Source organism: Schistocerca americana, chromosome 2 (genome assembly GCF_021461395.2).
Source record: "Schistocerca americana isolate TAMUIC-IGC-003095 chromosome 2, iqSchAmer2.1, whole genome shotgun sequence".
NCBI lineage: Eukaryota > Metazoa > Arthropoda > Insecta > Orthoptera > Acrididae > Schistocerca > Schistocerca americana.
The window spans coordinates 917,229,406-917,252,513 of NC_060120.1; the positions used below are offsets into that span (position 1 = coordinate 917,229,406).

Genomic DNA, 23,108 nt, shown 5'->3' on the forward strand with positions numbered 1-23,108 from the left:
GCTCTGATTTCTCTTATTTTATTATGATGATCATTTCTACCTACGTAGGTGGGTGTCAACAACATATTTTCGCATTCGGAAGAGAAAGTTGGTGATTGAAATTTCGTAAACAGATCTTGCCGCAAAGAAAACAGCCTTTGTTTCAGTGACTGCCACCCCAACTCGCGTATCATATCAGTTACACTCTCACCCCTATTGCGCGATAACACGGAACGAGCTGCCGCCCTTCTTTGCACTTTCTCGATGTCCTCCGTCAGGCCTACCTGATAAGGCTCCCACACCACACAGAAATATTCCAGCAGAGGATGGACAAGTGTAATATAGCCTGTCTCTGTAGTGGGTTTGTCGCATCTTCTAAGTGTTCTGCCAAGAAAGCACAGTCTTTGTTTCGCCTTCCCCACAATATTATCTATGTGGTTTTTCCAATTTAAGTTGCTTGTAATTGTAATTCCTAAGTATTTAGTCTAATTGACAGCCCTTAGATTTGTACGATTTATCGTATACCCAAAATTTATCGGATTCCTTTTAGTACCCATGTGGATGACCTCGCACTTTTCTTTGTTTAGTGCCAATCGCCACTTTTGGTACCATACAGAAATTCTCTCTAGATCATTTTCTAATTGGAATTGATCATCTGATGATTTTACTAGACGGTAAATTACAGCGTCATCTGCAAACAATCTAATGGGGCTGCTCAGATTATCACCTAGATCACTTATGTAAGTCAGGAACAGCAGAGGGCCTATGACACTACCTTGCGGAACGTCAGATATCACTTCTGTTCTACTCGATGATTTACCGTCAATCACTACGAACTGTGACCTCTCTGAGATGAAATCACAAATCCAGCCACACAACTGAGACGATACTCCATATGCATGCAATTTGATTAATAGTCACTTGTGAGGTACGGTATCAAGAGCTTTCTGGAAATCTAGAAATATGGAATCGATCTGAGATCCCTTGTAGACAGCACTCATCACTTCATGGGTATAAAGAGCTAACTGCGTTGCACAAGAACGGTATTTTCTGAATCCGTGTTGGTTATGTATCAATAAGTCATTTTCTTCAAGGTGATTTATAATCTTCTATTCTAGTATATGTTCCAAAATCTCAGTGCAAATTGAGGTCAGTGATATGGGTCTGCAATTCAATGGGTTACTCCTATTTCCTTTCTTGAATACTGGCGTGACCTGTGCAACTTTCCAGTCTTTAGGAACAGACCTCTCGTCAAGTGAGCTGTTGTATATGATTGCTAAGAAAGGCTCTATTGTGTCTGCGTTCTCTGAAAGTAACCTGTTTGTATACCGTCTGGACCGGAAAACTTGCCTTTCTTAAGTGATTTTAGTTGTTTAGCAACACCTAAGATACCTACTTTTATGTCACTCATGCTAACAGCTGTTCTGGTTTCGAATTCGGGAATATTTACTGATGAGTGATAAGATTCTTTGTCTTCTATGTAAAAGAACGTAGCACTTTATGTAATTTACAAGGTGTGCGCAAATGAAAAGGTGACTACAGTTACGAGTAAAGAAATTTTAATAACAATATTATAACTACAGATCATGTGGAACAGTACAATTATACATAACTGTCATTGGAATTGATATATCGATCCCAACGCGAAGGAAGGGACTCGATGGCTTCAATGTACATAACAATGTATTGCTGGCGGATACAGTTGTCCACTGTGTCCGGCACTTCCTCGTCACAGGTGTGCATCTGATCATGCCAAAGATATGCAAGTCATATAGGGAGATCAGGCTGTAAGGAGGATCTTCCATGACCTCCCATCGAAATTTCTGAAGGAGCCAGAGGGTCTTCTACACAACACATGCTGCCTCATAACGCTGACACCCTCGGAATACTGTGCACCGCACGAGTCACTGCTATCCGTATACCTCTTCCATCTTGCAATAAATTTGTGAAGCATGCTTTCCTTTTGTGCAAAGAAATTGGATAATCATTCTTTGTGCTGACTGGGTGCCATCCATCACTCAACGAAGTGCGGAAATAACTCTCCAGAAATGAGGAAATTGCTGCGAAGCCGTTAAATCCGCTTGTGCCACTAGCAATACCACAAAACAATCTCTCTGCAAACACATTCACCCAATGGGACTACATACAACGCCGTTACAATTAAGTTTTCCTTTTCGGTTGGACATACCTTGTACGGGATGTTAGGGGTATAAGTGCAGATATTTTTATTGCTGATTGGGGACAGTGTACTGAACGACAAAACATCAGTGTTTGCTAGATTTACAGGCTAATAATTATGGATATTAGCAATAGTATTTTTCTTAGGCTGATTAGTACCTGCAAGTACTTGTGGCAAGAACAAGCCATTAATGCTTATTTTCCCCTGGGCAGCTGGGTAGGTGTTGAAGCGTGGATGTATGGACGCTAAATGGTTAGTCTATACCGATAGGTCGAGCCCATTTAGTGATGCACTTACGACCGTACAGAAAACATCCGGTAGTAAGTTACGTGACGCGTTTGCGGCAAGACTGTTACACACAGAGAAAAAAACAAGACACCGAAGTGGGTACATATTGAAGTATCAACACTCACAATATCTGCACTTACACCCCTAAAGCCCTGCATGTCATACTGAACTCTCAACAGGCACTGCTCATGCACCAAGTGTTACACCTGACACATTAAACGGGTGAGCATAGTTGACACGATGCCTTTAAAGGAAGAATTATACATTGATGTTCTTCATAGTGAGCTGTCACTTGAGAACAGCATAATATGATGAAGTTACGCTCGCGTTGTCACTTTAAAAATATTGCGGGATTGTGAAGTCAAGTGAAGAGAGAAAAAAATACTATCGTCATTTTCAAAATTGCCCGTCTGATCGTCCTTAGCATCTGATACTGTGCCTGATTCGATTTCGTAATTCTACGACTCGTCACTCAGAAACAACCGCTTATTATACACAGTCGTCTTAAACTTAGTTTACACAGGAGCGAACACAAGTGAACGAGCATCAGCGAACGAGTATTCTCTCTGGTGTAAACGGTAGGTGAGCGCGAGAGAACAGCGTTCGATCGTATTCGGTTCGCATTTGCCAGTGTTCGATCGTATTCCACTGTTTAATGGTCATTTACTCGGGATCATGCTATCTGCTTCGGCGCTGGCGGTATAGAAAGCTTTCGTGTGCTGCATTGATCACTTACGTTGTTGACATGAGTTTCATGAGGGATGGTTTAGTCTGAATAGAATGCAACGTTGATATTAAAAAAATATAGATGTCGTAGGTGCTTCTTGTAGATCCACAGCACAAATGCCCAAGGAAAAGAAATAAACTCCACGAAAAAAAAAAAATGTGGCCCACACTCAGAAATTATCCAAATGGAATAGAAATCGATAGACGTGATGCACATGTACAGATAAACGATTACAATTTTAGAAAAATTGGATCATTTGTTCAAGAGAGAGCGCTTCACAATGTGAGCAAGTCGATAACGCGTTATCTCACCTCTGGCCCTTATACAAATAAGGCATTGGTATGATACAGTTTTTGGATGTCCTCCTGACGAATACCGTGCCGAATTGTGTCGAATTGGCGAGTTAGGTCGTCAAAATCCCGAGTTGATTGGAAGGCCGTACCAGTAATGCTCCAAACTTTCTTAATTGAGAAGAGATCGGGCGACCTTGCTAATCAAGGTAGGGTTTGACATGCACGAAAACAAGCTGTAGAAACTCACGCTGTGTGCGAGTGACCATTATCTTGCTGAAATATATGCACAGAATGGCTTGCCATGAAGGGCAACAAAATGGGGCGTAGACCATCGTCGAGATGACCGCAGCAGTCTGGTCCCTTTAATCTCACAAACCAACCAACCAACCAGCCATCGCCGACATACCGCTGTGCTGCAAGGTTGCCGCGGATGGCAACCAAAGCCGCCCTGCTATGAAAATAAATGGCACCTTAGACCATCACTCCTGGTTGTCGGACCGTATGACGGGCGACAGTCAAGTTGGTATGCCACTAATGTCCAGGGCGTATCCAGATATGTCTTAGCTGGTTATCGGAGCTAAATTCGAAGCGATATTCATCACTGAGGGCTACTCTACTTCAGTGAAATTCCAGGTCGAAGACCTGTGTGGCTTTACATTTCAGCAAGAGGTGCCTAGCCGTACATGGCGAGAATTTCTACTGATTGTCTTCGTGCTTGCCAAATCCTACCTTGGCCAGCAAGGTCACCGGATCTCTCCCCAACTGAGAACATTTGGAGCATAATGGTTAGAGCCCTCCAACCATCTCCGAATTTTGACGATCTAACGCGCCAGCTGGACAGAACCTGGCGCGATACCCCTCAGAAAGACATCCAACAACCCTGTCAATCAGTACCAAGCCGAATAACTGTCACCATCTCTTGATGTGAGGAAGACGATAAATTCATTAGATACCGACATCAGGCGGGAACGAAGTGAACAAGCACGAACTTTGTGTTTATTTTCGTTAAGAAAGAAAGGAACAATAAATTTCATTGAAAGTAAACAAGTACGAGTATGTACGAGGGTCAGTCAAAAAGTAATGCCTCCCTTTTTTATTTGTCATTAATTTCAAATAGAACAACTTAGATTGAAAACCGCAATACTGATTATTAGTTTATGAATTTTGAGTATAATCTCCGTCCATTTCCATCAAATGGTTCAAATGGCTCTGAGCACTATGGGACTTAACATCTGAGGTCATCAGTCCCCTAGAACTTAGAACTACTTAAACCTAAGGACATCACACACATCCATGCCCGAGGCAGGATTCGAACCTGCGACCGTAGCGGTCGCTCGGCTCAAGACTGTAGCGCCTAGAACCGCACGGCCACTCCGGCCGGCATAGTTTTAGTCCATCTTTTAACAAGGGTATGTATTCCAGTGTGGTAAAACTCACGGTCCTGCTCCAAAAACCATTGACGCACGGACATTTTCAGACCTTCCTCATCTTCAACGTGAATACCACGATGAGTTTCTTTTAGCAGCCCGAAGTCACGGTAGTTTGATAGAGCCAGGTCAAAGTTGTATGCGAAATGAGGCAAGATTTCCCATCCAGTTTACACAATCTCTTCAGTAGCGTTACGACTGGTGTGTGGTTTTGCATTGTAATGCAAAAGAAGAATATCCGGCATAGCTTTTTTTGGCCGAACTCGCTGAAGACGTTCTTTAGGCTGTTTCAAGGTCACAATGATTGGATAGAATTTATTGTGATTCACTGCTCCAAAAAATCAATCATAATCACATCCTCTTCATCCCATAACTTTGCCTACCGATCGCCCAATTCTGAACTTTTCTTCTTGTGTGAGTTTCTGTGATGCCATTCCACTGACTGCCTCGTTGATTCTGGTTCACGATAACGAACACGTTTCGTCTACGCTCAATATTTTTTCTTCAAACTCCTTTCCCTCCAAACGAAAGAGCTGCAAGAGTCGGGAGGTAATTGTTTTTTTTTGTCTCTTTATTTTGGTCGGTTAGCTTTCTCTGTGCCGAAGTTGCACAAACCTTTCAGTATCCCAGTTGTTGAATGATCATCATCACACTGCTTTTACAGAGAAATCATCTGCAGTCACGCGGCAGTCACCATGAATGATGTCATCGATTCGCTGCCGCTGCCTGCCGGTTCGTGTTTCGTCAGCCAAATGGTGTTTGCCCTTCACCATAATTACAGTTACGAACGCATCATCTAACAGTGCTGATCCAATGTTGCTTCACTGTAAACATTTTTCTGTCTTTCATGAATGGGAATGGGCGTTTCACCTTCTGCATTTAAGAACTCTACCATAGAATGCTTTTTTAATACAAACATGGATATCGCCCGTTTTGCAAGCGACTGCAGTACTGGCATCTGTCGACGCAGAAAGGGGATTGGAGAAGAAGCTTTGTAGAACAGCACCAAATTCAAATTTTTCGCTTAACAAACTTTATTGAAGGAGAAAAAAAACATACGAGGCATTACTTTCTGACTGACCGTCGTACCTATAACGCTGATTAAAATTAAAAAATAAGCATAATTCCTGATGGTTCTCTTTGCTCATATCCTTGGTATCCTTGACATGTTCCACATCCACGAAGATCTCCTCAGCATGGATCTATGGAACAAAAACCTATTCTAATCTAATCTGTAATTATATGACTCATGTATCATTGTTATGTCAGAGATTTTTTATGATAAATAAAAATGGTTTACTCAGGATCATGCTATCTGCCCTCTAACAAACTATACAGCAGATTTTATCAAGTGGCCTATGTGACAGGTCGTATATTTACTTTCAGTTTCAAATTCCGAGGCCGGCCGGAGTGGCCGAGCGGTTCTAGGCGTTATAGTCTGGAACCGTGCGGCCGCTACGGTCGCAGGTTCGAATCCTGCCTCGGCCATGGATGCGTGTGATGTCATTAGGTTAGTTAGGTTTAAGTAGTTCTAAGTTCTAGGGGACTGATGACCTCAGAAGTTAAGTCCCATAGTGCTCGGAGCCATATGAACCATTTTTTTCAAATTCATCTTTTCCTGCGCCTTTTTGCTTACTTCGTCAAAAAACTGTCAGACGCCATGCAAAATAATCCTGTCTGAACACCAAAGTTGTGCGTCGTGGTTATGTGTAGCGACGTATCCTGCGTGCCAAAATGCAATAACGCAGCGTTAATAGGCTATTCTAGTTATATCCTGTTCTCTTACCTCTAATGTAAACAGTTGTTCGCAGACACAAGCGAATGGTATTGAACACGCGCGAATTGTCTGTGAATGCTCGTTTGCTTGCCTTGGTTTCCATTCACTCCGGAGGAAAATAGGCTTTACTTCTGAGAGCCAGCAGGACCATGCACTCTTCTTACAATAAATTATTTTTCACAATTAACTGTTAATCCAACTGCACAATATTGGGACCGCAATCAGAAAAAATAAAGGTATGGCTATCCAGTAGTACACACGTGGCCTCGTAGTTTGACCGCCACATCTCTCGTAGCTGTCTAGTTTAAGGGGGGTAGGATGTCAAACGGGCCGACTTGGAGCAGGAGAGGCAGCACAGGACATTTTATTTTCTACTGTCTATACTTTTACAAATAAATTCATAAAACTTTGTCAGCATGACCAGGAAGGATTCAGGATTCACACTCATAGCAGTGGAAGTGCAAAAACGTAACAAAATAATTTTTTTTAGATACGAAATTTCATCATTTATTCACTTACTATTGGCAACATTTGTTGCTATAGGTACATTTTTCTTCACAAGTAAGAGAGGTTCTTTGATGAATTTTGCACAGCATACAAACCATACTTACAGGTGTATGAAACTTTAGAATTTTCCAAATCTATTAAAAATGACGTAAAAATTAAGATAATTAACTACAAAATTGGATTTTTTTTTTATAAACATAAAGTTTAAAACGTAACAGCTCATTCATTTTTTCATAAATGAAATAGATTCTAGAGTTTCAGACACCTGTAAGTATGGTTTGTATGCAGTGCATAATTTATCGAAGAGTCTCTCTTACTTACGAAGAAAAGTGCACCTATAGCAACAAATGCAGCCAATAGTAAGTGAAAAAATGATGAAATTTCACGTGTAAAAAATTATTTTGTTATGTTTTTGATCTTCCGCTGCTACGAGTGTGAATCCTGAATCCTTCCTGGTCATGCTGACAAAGTTTTATGAATTTACTTGTAAAAGTATAGACAGTGGAAATTAAAATGTCCTGTGGTGCCTCTCCTGCTCCAAGTCGGCCCGTTTGACGTCCTACTCCCCTTAACACTTGACATTCAGAATGCTCTGTAGCACCAAAGATATTGACCAGAAAGATACTGACCAGACACCCTAAGGAATGAGACACCAGATGAAGTGTATTTCTTAATTTATGCGCAATAGCTGCTGAAAACTTTTGCAGTGGGAAACCAGTATCCAGTACGAAATGTCGACAGTATATATATATATATATATATATATATATATATATATATATATATATATATATATATATATATATGTGTGTGTGTGTGTGTGTGTGTGTGTGTGTGTGTTTCTGTGTCCAGCTTAAAATTTTACTAATCAACTTCTTATGTTACAGGTGCATGATATCATCATTCGTTCTGTGGGAAGTGATTTGTAATCTTTTTTTCATTACAATAAACTGCACACAGCACTGCAGTCGTCTTCACGAAAATAATTGATTTTTACTAACTCCTGTAAGCAACTGTTGCACTGTGTTTCTATCATCAAGTTGTTAATAAAAACAGTTGTGTAAAAACTTCATAGAGTTTTAATACGAGGGCATGCTGAAAAGTAATCCCTCTGAATTTTTTTGTCTGAAACCCTTTATAAATAAAACGAAATTTATTAACATTCTTTATCTTTATTCTTCGTGTCTACATATTTATTCCTCAACATAGTCAACCAGCGACGACAGAGCAGTTTGTTGGTACTGTCACTGTAGGATGTTTGACACTGTTGACGGTGCCACAGCCTCACGTCTGCTTTCAACGCTTAGTTATCATCAAAGTGTTTGTAAAGTTTCGGAAACAGATGAAAATCGACTGAGGCCAAGGCGGGACCGTATGGAGGGCGAGCGATAACAGCGCTGCACAGAAGATGTCCGATTTTGCAGATATCGCAGCAGATGTCCCCACTTTGAATCAGTATCTCCTCATTACTTATTCGATCATCCCACCTCATCTTCAACATTCTTCTGCAGCATCACGTTTCAAAAGCTTCTCTTCTGGTGTGACCACTTTGTTATGATGCATGGACCGGACGGAGTGGCCGAGCGGTTCTAGGCCTGCCTCGGGCATAGATGTGTGTGATGTCCTTAGGTTAGTTAGGTTTAAGTAGTTCTAAGTTCTAGGGGACTGATGACCTCAGCAGTTAAGTCCCATAGTGCTCAGAGCCATTTGACCATTTTTTTGCTATCCACGTTTCACTTCTGTAAACGACTAAAATTTGGACAAATGCCCCCAGAAATACTTCTTCACATGTAAATTCACAATGCCGAACTGATTGCTTCAGATAGGATACGGTCGATTTCTTTTTCCAACCGCCGCCAATACAAGCCCGTGCTTTGTCTCTAACGACTGTCTTCGTCACCAATTAGAAACTAAACACTAATCTATCTTCCTTTCTGAACAATTTCTAAATCGCGAACGTCTCCCTACTACCGTGTGTGCTACTTCCATCTGCCTGTACAATATCAGTTTATGAAACTGGACGGTGGATTCCATGTTTGGCCTATGGCGTAGATCATTCATTACTCTTGATGCGAAGTTCGGAAACCCGTAAAGTAACCGGAAGCATTGTTACATCAAGTCCTCATAGTGTACAGAATTCACATTTGTTGAATATTTTAGCGAGAGACTGTGAATGAAAAATGCTAGTCATGCTGAAACACTCTGGTTTTTCTGTGTCATTTATTGGAGAAACAGAAACCTTATTTTGAGAAAGTACAAGGACGTAGATCAAAGCGCATAATGTTTACTGCAATACAAATCTGTAAAAGCAGCACCAGAAGATAAGGAAAAAATTAACACTATTCCTGTTGCAATCGCACAGACAGACGAGCACATCAGCTATTCAGTTAGTTCTTGCTCACAGAAATTCCGTTTTTCAGCAGATGTATCCTGTCACATGTCAGGTAAAGATTTCCTCTTGGCACTCTTAACCGGCAGAATTTTGTCACACCAGGTAGGGAAAGGGGTAATGTTATCTAAAAAGCAGCAGATTTTTTTTCCAGCACCTCTCGCCTTCTTTGCAATGCTTTGACAAATACACCGTTGCTGGATATAATGAATGACTTTTTCTTCCCCTTACTCTTGTATGGTTGTCAGATGAAATGTTTAGGCAGGTATAGTCTTTATTTCATTATTTTGCTTTGTTTTTGTTGTGGAGTGTGAATCGTGTAATTTTTCCATTGAGTGTTCATCCGTAAGGGAGGCCAGATACCTGAAATTGACAAACGATTTAGGTTTTAGTACAACTCAACTTGACTATTTTGTAATCTACTTGTAAACTATGTACACGTATTTTACTTTCATAATCATGTGCCGAGTGAAGTGGCTAAGCCCTTGTTAATGCATGGGATTCGCATTGAGCAGGAGTGGGCTGCGGCACATCCTCATCTAATCCTATCCTACATAGTATATGTTTAGTATATGCTATTTATGTAATTTACCTGACAAGTCTGATACTGTTGTGTTGAATGGTCTAAGGACGAATAAATAAATAAAGGGGCATAGTTGAATGTTTGTGGCTCTGGAGACAGTTTTCCGAACAGACTGAAGTTAATGCGTGGGGCATAGCAGCATCTTCATGGCCAAGAAGTCATTAGCGGGAGACCATAGTGCGTGTGGCAGTAAAGAGAGCAACTATGTTTAATAATTTACCTCAAGCAAAATGGATATTGATAACTAGGAATACTGGTGGGAAGCTTTGGGATCAGGTCACCCTAATGAAAGGACTGGGGTCCCCACATAACTTCTTAACGTTCATTATCTTCACTACATAAGTTGCCTTTATTAAAGTCAAACGAATTTTAAAAACAATCAACAGTAAAACTGAGTGAGCAGACTTTAGAAAAATGACATTTAAACCGCTGTCACTAATTATGTGCCACCAGCCATTAGCTACACACCAAAAGTACATTATAGGCTATTTTCATATGTAAAAAATATGGTTCGGGTTGTTGTTATCCCAATTCATTATAACATATAAATGGCATTTATCGTCAATATTCTCACAAAATATCTGTTATTCGCCACGCGGGATTAGCTGAGCGGTCTAGCGCGCTGCAGTCATGGACTGTGCGGCTGGTTCCGGCGGAGGTTCGAGTCCTCCCCCGGGCATGGGTGTGTGTGTTTGTCCTTAGGATAATTTAGGTTAAGTAATGTGTAAACTTAGATACTGATGACCTTAGCAGTTGAGTCCCATAAGATTTAACACACATTTTTATCTGTTATTTTTATGTAATTAAAGCCTTAAGATCATTACATATTGAGATCTGGTCACGTGATCGAAAACGCTCTGTTACTGGCTGGTGGTCCGGAGACGTCGCAGGCTAAATGTACTATGCGCACAGACAAAGTTTACACTTGGCGCAGTGGCTGATTGGAGCGACCGTAAAGGCATTTCCCATTTACAGTCGCTCCCTGCAGCCATCGCGCCGAATGTCTATTTTCTTTGCGCGAATATTAAAACGAAGCTGTAAGTCTGTTAAGGTGTGTTGGCTGAAATTACGAGGTTTTTACGTACTTTTTCTGCGAACAGCTTAGCTGTTTAGTGATGGAAAACGCTATTACAGCTTTTAATTAACAATAGAAAGGAATTTTGTGAACACTGATAGTTGAAGCCTTTCGAAAGCTGATACGTTTAAGCTCCTCTCATTTAGAGCGGCGATATGTGCAACGACAAACGTTCTTTTCCCGGCTCTCTGTAACATCATTAAAGTCGCTCAAAACTAAGGAATTGTAGAACTTTTGCAAATGGGTCTGTATATTATATCCAGATTATCGACTACCAGTCACGACCTACGACCGAAAGCACAAATTATTCTTGGCAAAAGTTGGTGCTGATTTCCTGTGTAGAAGATACACAGAAGAGTTACTACATCCGTCAGGCGTTCCGTGCCGCAACGGGAAGCGCGTTCGACAGCGGTAAAAGAGATCACATGTTCGAATGCTGAAAGATCATATGTTTTTTAAAGGTTTTTCACGAAATACGAAGGTAGCCTTAGCAAGAACTAAGGTCGCAGGTGTTTAGATTGTGGTATGTATTACATATAGCTTCACATCAGTTTTAGTCTGAGAAATAGACAACAGTGTATAAATACATTTACTTTGCGAAAAAATAATTCACTTGTTTAGAAATCATTGGCAGAAGTGAAGATATCACCATTCGCCGAAAGTAAAACGAGGTGTAGGGCGCTGAGGATACACGGAGAGATACAAAGCGTGTACAGCATATAGCTGGGGCTGTGGCGTTAGTGAGTGTAAACTAATTTTAGCGTCTGGAGCGGACTTACACTACATCTTAAGGTAAGATGACAAAAGTGCAGCCGGCCGGTGTGGCCTAGCGGTTCTAGGCGCTTCAGTCTGGAACCGCGCGACCACTACGGTCGCAGGTTCGAATCCTGCCTCGGGCATGGATGTGTGTGATGTTAGGTTTAAGTAGTTTAAAGTTCTAGGGGACTGATGACCTCCGATGTTAAGTCCCGTAGTGCTCAGAACCATTTGAACCATTTTGAACAAAAGCGCAAAAGTGTAAACAATAAGGATCCTAGCTTGATAGTACGAAGATAAAACATTATTTCTAATAAAATAAAACTTTGTGAACACATTAACTAGAAAATACCTTTCTGAACGTGACATGTGTGAATAGCGAATGCAAATGCAAGTACTTGTAAACAGCCAGGAAAACAGAATAATATTCTGTTTCTGATGGGTGTGGTGAAGTTTTGTAATTGTGATTTTGTTTGCATATGAGAGGGCTGTCGAGTCGTTTTACAAATAAGTTAAAAATGTCCTTTCGTGCTAGATTAGTTGCTTAAAAGTCATGTGCTTAAAATCTAATCTGTGAATTTCGGCTGACTGTAGCTGACTGTTCAGTGACTGTTAATTGTTATGAAATTCTGTACCTTTGCTGTCTATTAAGTGACAGTGTGTTCATAATTAATGGCAGCTGTTTAAACGTCATTTAGTTAAAATGCATGTTGTACCACCATACAGCGAGACCTACAGATTGCTGTACACACCGGTACCTCTAATACATAGAAGCACGTCCTCTTGCATTGATGCATGCCTGTATTCGTCATAGCATACTATCCACAAGTTCATCAAGGCACTGTTGGACCAGATTGTCCCACTCCTCAACGGCGACTCGGCAAGATACCTGAGAGTGGTTAGTGGCTCACGTCATCCATAAACAGCCCTTTTCAATCATTCCCAGGCATGTTCGATAGGATTCATGTCTGGAAAACTTGCTGGCCACTGTAGTCGTTATCCTGAAGGAAGTCATTCACAAGATATGCACGATGGGGACGCGAATTGTCGTCCATGATGACGAATGCCTCGCCAATATGCTGCCGATATGGTTGCACTATCGGCCGGAGGATGGTATTCACGTATCGTACAGCCGTTACGGCGCCTTCCATGACCACCAGCGGCCTACGTCGGCCCCACATAATGCCACCCAAAAACAGCAGGGAACCTCCATCTTGCTGCACACGCTGGACAGGGTGTCTAAGGCGTTCAGCCTGACTGGGTTGCCTCCAAAAGCGTCTCCGACGATTGTCTGGTTGGAGGCATGTACGACACTCATCAGTGAACAGAACATGATGCCAATCCTGAGCGGTCCATTCGGCATGTTGTTGAGCCCATATGTATCGCGTTGCATGGTGTTGTGGTTGCAAAGATGGCCCTTGCCATGAACGTCGGGAGTGAAGTTGCGCATCATGCATCCTACTGCGCACAGTTTGAGTCGTAACACGACGTCCTGTGGCTGCACGAAAAGCATTATTCAACATCGTGGCGTTGCTGTCAGGGTTCCTCCGAGCTGTAATCCGCAGGTAGCGGTCATCGACTGCAGTAGTAGCCCCTGGGCGGCCTGAGCGAGGCATGTCATCGACAGTTCCTGTCTCTCTGTATCTCCTCCATGTCCGAGCAACATCACTTTGGTTCACTCCGAGACGCCTGGACGCTTCCCTTGTTGAGAGCCCTTCCTGATACAAAGTAACAATGCGGACGCGATCGAACCGCGGTACTGACCGTCTAGGCATGGTTGAACTACAGACAACACTAGCAATGTACCTCCTTCCTGGTGGAATGACTGGAACTGGTTGGCTGTTGGACCCGCTCTGTCTAAAAGGCGCTGCTCATGCATGGTTGTTTACATCTTTGGGCGGGTTTGGTGACACCTCTGAACAGTTAACGTTACTGTGACTGAGATACAATATCCGCAGTCAACGTCTATCTTCAGGAGTTCTGGGAACCGGTCTTATACACAACTTTTTTGATGCGTGTAGTACAATGCTTACACGTGAGATGAGCGGGCTCGGCTTCTATCGATTCGCCCCTCGCTGGCAGTCTTTATCTGGATAACTCTGGAGGTACGCCGGTGGTGCCATCGATGGGGACAAAAGCCACGAAATAAGAAGTGAGTGTGTGGTACGTGGAGGGCGAGAGACGTTCGGAGTTCAGAATGGTACACGAGAGAACGAATAGGCTCCTGTAAAGGCGCCGAGCCTGATTTTGACCGTCGGTTATCTCCTGCCCTGCAAAGTGGTTTCCGTGAGTGTAAAAGCTTTGGAAAACACACCAGCAATTTAGAGGTTATTTGGCTGGTTCGACGCTTGTGATGGCGGTCTGATCCATTGCGGCTTTTAAGAGTGGAAGGGTGGCGGTCATTCTGTCCAAATTAATTAACTTCCGTGTATGTCCTCACCTCTCTCTGTTCCCCTCCTGTTAAGACACAGAAAACGCATTTGTCTGTGTTCAGTCGTTCAAATTCAAATATTAACAGAAACTGTACATTTTTTAATTCCAACAGCGTAGTGATTGTTTGAGCCCATACAGTACCTTCTTCAACTTGCGAACAATATTTGAGTACTCTAAAACAAACACTTTTGGGTGAACCATGTAAACTTCTTTCAAATCCCTGTTGAGAAGAGCAATCTTAACGTCAAGCTTCCTGATTTCTGTATTTCGTGCTATTGTTAATAAAACTCTGAGTCGTACAAGATCACAGGAGATGACCTCTCTCCTTGTTGGGAGTAGCCTTTTACGAATAATCTAGTTTCACGGGTGGTCAGTTTTTCCCTCAGAATTCTGCTTGACACGATAACACGTCTAACTTATTGATTGGCGACTCCATAGTGTCCTGTGCACTACGACCAGATAATGGGTATACTTGGAAGGAGAGACAGCATTGGACGTATATTTTTGTTTATTATCGCAAAATCGATTTTCGGTCACTTAGTGACCATCTTCAGTGCTGTAATATATATCACGTCTAACTGTCTTGCGCTTTTCTCTTAATGGCGCCAGAGCCCTTATTCTTTAGAGATGCCATTTCGTCTTCCACTGCTTGCTTTCACTTTGATTACTCTAGTGACATCTTTGCTTCTTCAAAAGTTTGAGGTTCAAACAGAATGGCAGAACAAGATGCCATGGTCCTGAAAACGAGTACTTCCTCGCAGATTACGTCGATCTCTCAAGATACATCCTTTCATTTTCTTTGACTTGTTCACTATTATCATCCTCTTCAGATTGCTCTTCAACATTTTCTGAAACATGGTCCCACAGATAAAAATCAATATCTTAGTTCCAAGTATAAGGCATGTCTTTCTTCTCCACTGAAACAGACATTGCAGGGGATTGTAATTTTCTTCGACTCAGGATTGTAGAGGTTGTAATTGGTACTATATCCATCACAGCCACCGATGATTAATTTCTTCGATTTAAAGTCTCATTTTGGTCTAAACTGATGAGGAGCATGTACATATACTCCTGACCTAATTTCCTTCATCTATTTTAAACATGGAGGATTTCCGACCCATTTTTCGGGTGGTATAACTTTATTGTTTGCTTTATGTAGTCATTGATTTAAGACATGTGCAGCACAATTTGATGTCTCTGCCCAAAAGTCATGAGTATTCAGTAACGTGATGCAAGCAAATTCAGCAATGGACCTAGTTATCTCGCTCTATTTGGCCATTCTGTTGTGGTGTAAAGGCATTTGTTTTTTTTCATGTATTATTCCATTTTGCTTGAAATAATCTCCAGATTACTTATTTAAAAATTTAGTCCTATCGTCACTTCACAGAACTCTGATTTTTGTTTCCAGTTTATCTTTCAGTCAGCCTCTGAAATTTCAGAAACACAGGGAAAGCATCATGTTTGCCGGCCGAAGTGGCCGCGCGGTTTTGGCGCTGCAGTCTGGAACCGCGAGACCGCTACGGTCGCAGGTTCGAATCCTGCCTCGGGCATGGATGTGTGTGATGTCCTTAGGTTAGTTAGGTTTAACTAGTTCTAAGTTCTAGGGGACTAATGACCTCAGCAGTTGAGTCCCATAGTGCTCAGAGCCATTTCAACCATTTGAACCAAAGCATAATGTTTATTTTTAAGAAAATACAGAAATCTGTAAGAAGTACAATCACCCTTGTAAACTATGTATAAATGTGCACCTCCAAGGGATAGTTTTCTCATCCATGCACTCAAATCTGCATGAATAAGTTCGCCATGAACTTTCGATCTCTATTACAGACCTCGTCATCTTGCCATACTGACCTGATTTATTTTTAAACAAGGAACAAAATTAATATCAGTCACATTCTACAGACCTTTGAAAGCGATGTGTCCAAGTCTCTTATGCCATTTTATCACTTCATGGAAACATGATTCACATATAGTACATCTGAATGGTTAAACAACATTTGATAGCCCTGCTTATCCATCTTCATTCATGCTGTAATTAATGATGAATGGTGAAATTCCATTCCCTTGTTAGCGAAAACAGTTTTCGTTTCTCCTTTTGTAACTGTTGAAAATAGTTCTTCATTTAGGTTAGCTCTACTTCTGATGTCAAACTCTCTTGGTGCGACAAGGTGCGTGCCATGTGGTCCAATTTCTTTAGAACTTCATTCTTTTGTGCTTGGTGTTGACAGTTATTATCTTCCAAGTACAAATAAGTGAGTGCTGGTTTGCAATGCGCACTGCGACCAAATGACCCATCTGTTCTCCTTTTTCCCAGTACATCCAGAAACGGCAGCTGACCATTCTTCCCGAGTTCAGTGGTGCAATTTATAGTTGGTTAGTGTGAGTTAAGATGTTCCAAAAATTCATTGAGATCTTCCTTCCATGAGGTCAGATCACAAAGAAATCACCTAGACATGTGAAGAAGCATTTGGGTTTGTATCTAGCTATCTTTAATGCTTCCTTCCCTATGAACAGATTGGCAACCACAGCAAACGGCGGCTGCCCATGGTCACTCCTTCTGTATGATTGCAATATGGGCCCCCATACGGGAAATATGTTGACAGTATATGCTTGAACAGGTTCATGAGAGCATCGTCAAATTTTTCTGCAATCAGTTCCAGTGAGCCTTTCAGTGGTACCTTGGTAACAAGGGAGACCACGTTATAATTGACCATTACATCAGATTCTGTGATGTTACTTGAGATGTTGCAAGACATCTAGGATGTGGAGAATACACTTCCCCACATATGAGCACAGCTGGTTTTTTTTTTCAAATACTTAGCTGTTGGGTACGTTGACACGCCATTGTTGCTGACAAATGGATGTTGTGGCACACCCGTTTCCTGTATTTTCGGGAGTCCATAGAGTGTAGGTGTAAATGGCACTGTGGGTCATATTTCTTTGATGATCTTGTGAGACATGTCTGCTGCGTTCAATAGAGCCCTGATCTTGTTTGCTCTGCCCGAAATGTCATATTCCTAAAGTCTGTAGCTGGTCCTCCAGAAGTTGACGAACTTTCTGATCATTTTCGATCTGTTGAATAACGACTGTGGAGTTCCTTTTTTCTGCTGACAGAACCGCAATGCTGCTGCCTTCCCAGAGCTTCTTGATATGCCAGACTGCCAGCTTCTCGGTAGTGGAAATGTTCGATTTTGGAGGTTTCGTCGTGGTGATCGCGCTGCATGTCTCCTGGCTGATTTCTTCTACCGTTTCTGGCTGTACTGCGAAGAAGGAGAGCAGATGGGTCGTTTGGTGACAGCCACTCATTTATACTCGAAAGCTGGCAGCTGTCGTCACCCAGCACAGAAGAATGAAGTTCTTAAGACATTCGTCCACACGACGCACACTTTGTCAGATCAAGATAGTTTGACTTCATAAACAGAGCATCTAAGATCAGTTTTCTACAATGATGGATACATGGTCAAACAGATTCAACCACGCATTCTGCCACATGATGGAAAGGAAGAACAAGATGAAGATGAAGATGGATTATCTGCCGTATGTGGGATCTATTTCTGGCAAGTTCAGCAGAAGTCTCAAGAAGCGTAACATGACCTGTGTTCTGTCCACCTAACAAAATTAGTCTACTGATAAATGTGAAAGATAACCTAGGCTTACGAAAACCGGGAATTTGTAATATACCTAGCCAGTGTGGCGTGTCGTACGTTGGCAAACAACTAGGACAGTGGACATCAGACGCCAAGACTGTCATTGGCACACCTGTCTGAGACAAGCAGCTAAATTAACCTTTGTCGAACACTGTCGGAAGTTATAATATTCTTCTCGGGTGTATAGTCGTATCATGAAGTCGTCTTGGCACAATATTTCTGAAGCCCATCTGGCCGCCATCTTCAGGTGAGTAAGCTGTTCCACAAACTCGCTGGAACTGAATGCATACTGCGAACGGCAGCTCCTTTATACGCCGGAGAAGGCAAAGAGCGCATGCACAAGAAATCGTCATAATTGCCCTCTAGCGCAAGTGGGAGCTGGTGAAACTGATAAATTGCTATGAAAAAAAAAAACTATTTTGATAGCTGACTCAAAGACCGCTATTCGTCAATCTCTGATAAAACAGATTTCAAATCTTACTTACTGGATAACCCTTGTTTGTCAGGCACTCGAATTTCAATGGATTCTTTTAAAATACAGTCCCAAGAGCGAGGCAGGGCAACCATTTGTGGCTTTTCACACAATGTTTTATGTTCTTCTGGAAGACAGTGTTCTGCCACCGCAGATTTCTCAGGCTGAAACAAATCTGAAATCCGCAGCGGCAGAGCACTGTCTTTCCAAGTGATATAAAACGTTGCACGAAGAGATACAAACGGTTGCCCCTTCGTCTCGCTAATGGGGCTGTGTTTTAAAAGAACCCATTGAAATTCCACTATCTGACAGTTTTAGAGACAGGGGTTGCCCTTTAAGTAAGTTTGGAACCCAGTTTTATCAAACAAAAAACGGTCTTTGATTAAGCCATCAGAATATTTCTCGATTTCGATTTGTCGATTTCGCCAGCTTCCATCACTGGGGCGCTATATGTTCACTTGCATTAGAGGGCAGTTACAATGGTTTCTTACGCATGCACTATTGGCCTTCTGCAGTTCATAAAGGAGCCGCCGCTAGCAGTCTGAATTCAGTACCGGTGAGTTCATAAAACAGTTTACTAACCTGAAGATGGCGGCCAGAAGGACTGCAGATATATTGTGTCCAGATGACTTCATAATCCGGTTGCAGACCGGAGAATAATATTAGCAGTTATTACGCTGGGAAAGCCTACATAGTCACTATCTGAACTTATATATACCGTGATATATGAAGGAACGAAGGTTCTGGCAAGACCCTAGATACTGGGACAGAGTTATAAGAGAGTCAACAGAGATAAAGATGGCGGAAAACCTCTTGAATCGTGAGACTGGCTACCAACTAAGCAAAGGACAGGACCTTGCAATGGAGTTGCTTGTAACGCAAGTTTCAGCAGCAAAACTCAACAAGAAGGAGAAATGAGAGTCTGGACATGGGGCACGATTGCCAGACAGAGCTTCAGGTACAATGTACCGAGAACACAGCACCACATTCCAGTCAGGCACACCAAACCGAAAACGGAACACCAGCTCCAAGCCAGGGGCACCGGACTGCCGACGGTGTGCCTAAAACCGTCCATGGAGGGGGAAGGCAGTAGGCATAAATACTGTCCCCGTTCCACTCAACGTAGAGGAGGACGCCGTTCAGCACCAGCCTGGTGAAGCTGTGCCAAGTCACTGGCGATATGGCGCAGCAGAGGGCGTAAAGGCAACGCATGCGTTGCCGCTCTGAATTCCTTTGTTACAGGGATGAAGCCACCGCAGCAGGCCCAGGAGAATCCACACGAGCCCAGCACGTACTACAGCACACCCAACTGCAGCACCGTCTAGGACTGATTTCTTATGACGAAACTTGGCATGACACGCTATCCGATTGCATGATACCTGCTTCTAACATAACCTACCCTTGCATGACATCCGCTACTGCTCTTACTATCCGACCTAACTATCGCAGAGGTTTTTTCTCCCTTGGCGCTTGCCTTGTTACTTTTTGCCCTCTGCCCTTAAAGCCGCTACCCTTCGTTCGACTTTCGACGTAATCTATCTCCAGATGAGCGCGTATAAATGGCTAACCTTAGCCAGACGTACGCAAACATGGCAGTACCCAAATCCTGCGACACCTCACTTTAGTAAACACTAACCCTTTATGCAGAGATGGCAGTAGACCTTTTCAGTTGGCCATCATGCTGGTGTGGGCATGGAGGGGCTCCACCCCTTATTGTAGAGGGACTCAATTAGCAGCCAGAAAAATTCGCGCAAGTAATTGTACTAGTGAAAGTGAAAGCCGCCACGTCGCTACTAGATAATGACCCTTAGTTGTAGAAACATCTGTATCTCAAATTGGAATGCCAACATCGTTTCTGGTAAGACAACACAATTACAGTCCTGTGCAGGCTGGCGTGCTATAGATGTCGCCTACATTATGGAGACGCATACATTACTGACCGATCGATTCAAGGTGAGCAACTACACTGATCTCAGGGTGGATAAGCTTCACTGTCACCACCACAGTTGAAGGGGCAACCGTCCTTGTGAATCGGAAAATCTGCCTCCAGACTGTCAATATAATGAATCTACTGACGGTTGAGGCTGCTAGTGTAGAGTTCAAAATAGGTAATCATGTCCTCACAATAGTTTCAACTTATAACCCTCCCCATAGTTACATAACCGCACAGGACCTTCAGGTTCGACAGGCAGTTTCAAGGTTGCAAAATAGCAGAGAATCTGAATGCCAAACATGGCGGGTTGCAGTTCTGTAAAAGCAAGTGGAAGGAGACTGAGACGGTTTGTCTAAAGCGATCTCTCCTTGATGATAGTTATTCCTGAGGAGCCTACACACATCTCCTACCAAGTTCAGTTCAGTCGAGATACCCTAGATATTTTCCCGTCCAAGGGCCTGCTGTGGAGGGCTGCATCCAAAGTCACTGTGATCTGGACTCAGCTACAGTCCAATTATCCTGGAATATGCCAATGCCGAAGAACCAGGCAGGAGGATGTCAAACATAACGTACATTACTAACTTGGGACAACACAACACCATGGGTGGGACATCATATGGAGAACCCACCGCCAATGTGGAGCGAAAGATAGATGGATGTGGCAGCTGAGTATTTTCAATTGTCCTCCAGACCTGTGATTGAGAAACAAGGACCAAGCTGACCATCTAATCTGGAGATAGGGACCTCCATCCTTACACCTGCAATCTGACAAAGTGGCGCATGAGAAGGAACTGGCAATGCTAATGTGATCCCACCAATCGTCATTTACTTAGTCAGTTATGAGGCCAGGTGAAAGAAAAACTACAAGAGCGCAGTGGTCTCTGCTGGGAAGAAAAACTCAGAGATGGGGATCATAACATGAGCAATGTGTGGAAGATTACGAAATTGCAGAAGGCTATACCCAGGGCTTCTGAGCTCATGTTATCAAGCATGATGAGAGTGATAGGCAGGAAAGGGAAATAGTCGGAAGACTGGCTCTGAGACAGATAAGATCAGAGACAGAGTTTATACCTGTTTCCGATCACTTTGTGTGTGACTGTATCAGATGTATAGAAAACAACAGAGCTCCTGATATCCAAAGGGATCACGTTCCCTTACTAAAACACCTATCTCCTTCTATAATTACCTACCTCGCCACATCCTATTACCAGTGCCTCTTCCTAACCCACTTGCCAACCGTTTAGATAAGTGTTCAGATCATAACATTACTTAAATCCAAGAAAAACCTCCTCCTTCCCCAAAGCTTCATAGCCATTAAACTCCTGTGCTTTCTAGAGAAAGTACTGGAGTGTCTTATCCACAGATCTCTCACCCAGTCCCAAGACAAGTTCCAGAAGACAACAGCTTAATTGGCCCTGAGCAGTTTGGCTTCCATGCAGAGCACAGCATCATCCTCCAATCCCTGTGTCTGGTGGAACACATATGCAGGGCGAGAAACTGGAAACACATCACGGGAACAGTGTTTATCGGCATTAAGAAAGCATTTGATAGAGTCTGGCATTATGGCTTAATTTCCAAACTGTCCCAGTCAGACATTCCACGACACATTATCAGCGTGATTGATTCGTTGGGCCCCTTGAAAGTTTTTGGTACATCTCCTCCTCCAGCATCAACCGGATCTTCGCGTCATAGTCCGATCTTTCCATAATGACGGCTGCATTGCCCTGCCCTGCTGGTAAAACTATGATGAGAGGATCATTGGGGAGCTCATGAAGACCATTACACTCAGCTCTTGTAAAGTTCGAGGCTGGTAGCTTGCATGTTGAAAGAATACGACTCATTTCATGATGGATTTCTTCTGCAGTTTCACTGGGACACAACATGTAGAAAAATTAACAAGCCGTCGAAGCTTCTAAAGTGGTCTTCACTAGAAGGGAATGTCATTAAAAAGCTGATTACTCAGGTATCTTGTCCACCTACTTTGTATTTCCTTCCCAAGGTTCATAAGGAGCACACTCCTCTGTGCCCCATCGTAAGCATAATTGGATCACCAATGTACCGACTAGCTAAACATCTGGCCAGCCTCCTTACTCCAGACGTTGGTCCTTGTGAGCACCACATCAAGAATACGACCGACTTCATCAGTCGAATTAAATGCTTAGATCTTGGAGAAGGAGATATGACGGTTAGCTTTGAGGTGGTATCATTGTTCACTTGAGTTCCCATCAAAGACTCTTTATGTTTGCTCTCCCAGTTATTTGATGACACTGTTGTGGATTTATTTAAGCACACTCTGACTTGATAGTATTTTTTGTGCGACGAAGATTTTTTAACCAGATGGACGGATTCGTGATAGGAAGCCCATTAGCTCCAGTTATAGCCAATCTAGTGATGGAGTACTTTGAGAACATAGCCCTGGACATGGCTCTTGTAAAGCATTAAAGCACTCCGTCTTCAGGCCACGAGTGGCTACCGGGACCATCCGACCGCCGTGTCAACCTCAGTGGAGGATGCGGATAGGAGGGGCGTGGGGTCAGCACACCGCTCTCCCGGACGTTATGATGGTAGTCTTGACCGAATCAGCTACTATTCGGCCGAGTAGCTCCTCAATTGGTATCACGAGGCTGAGTGCACCCCGAAAAA

The 23,108-nt window shown here is 42.8% G+C and overlaps 1 protein-coding gene across 1 annotated transcript in view; it reads left to right on the forward strand.

The window, feature by feature from the left end:
- The window catches only part of LOC124596071 (dehydrogenase/reductase SDR family member 11-like), a 35,470-nt gene extending 27,226 nt beyond the window's left edge, over window positions 1–8,244 (forward strand). Inside the window, exon 6 of the mRNA XM_047135056.1 lies at window positions 8,065–8,244. Coding sequence (XP_046991012.1) covers window positions 8,065–8,106 — 42 coding nt within the window. The 3' untranslated portion in view covers window positions 8,107–8,244. The remainder of the gene's footprint in view (window positions 1–8,064) is intronic.
- The last annotated feature ends 14,864 nt before the right edge of the window (window positions 8,245–23,108 follow it).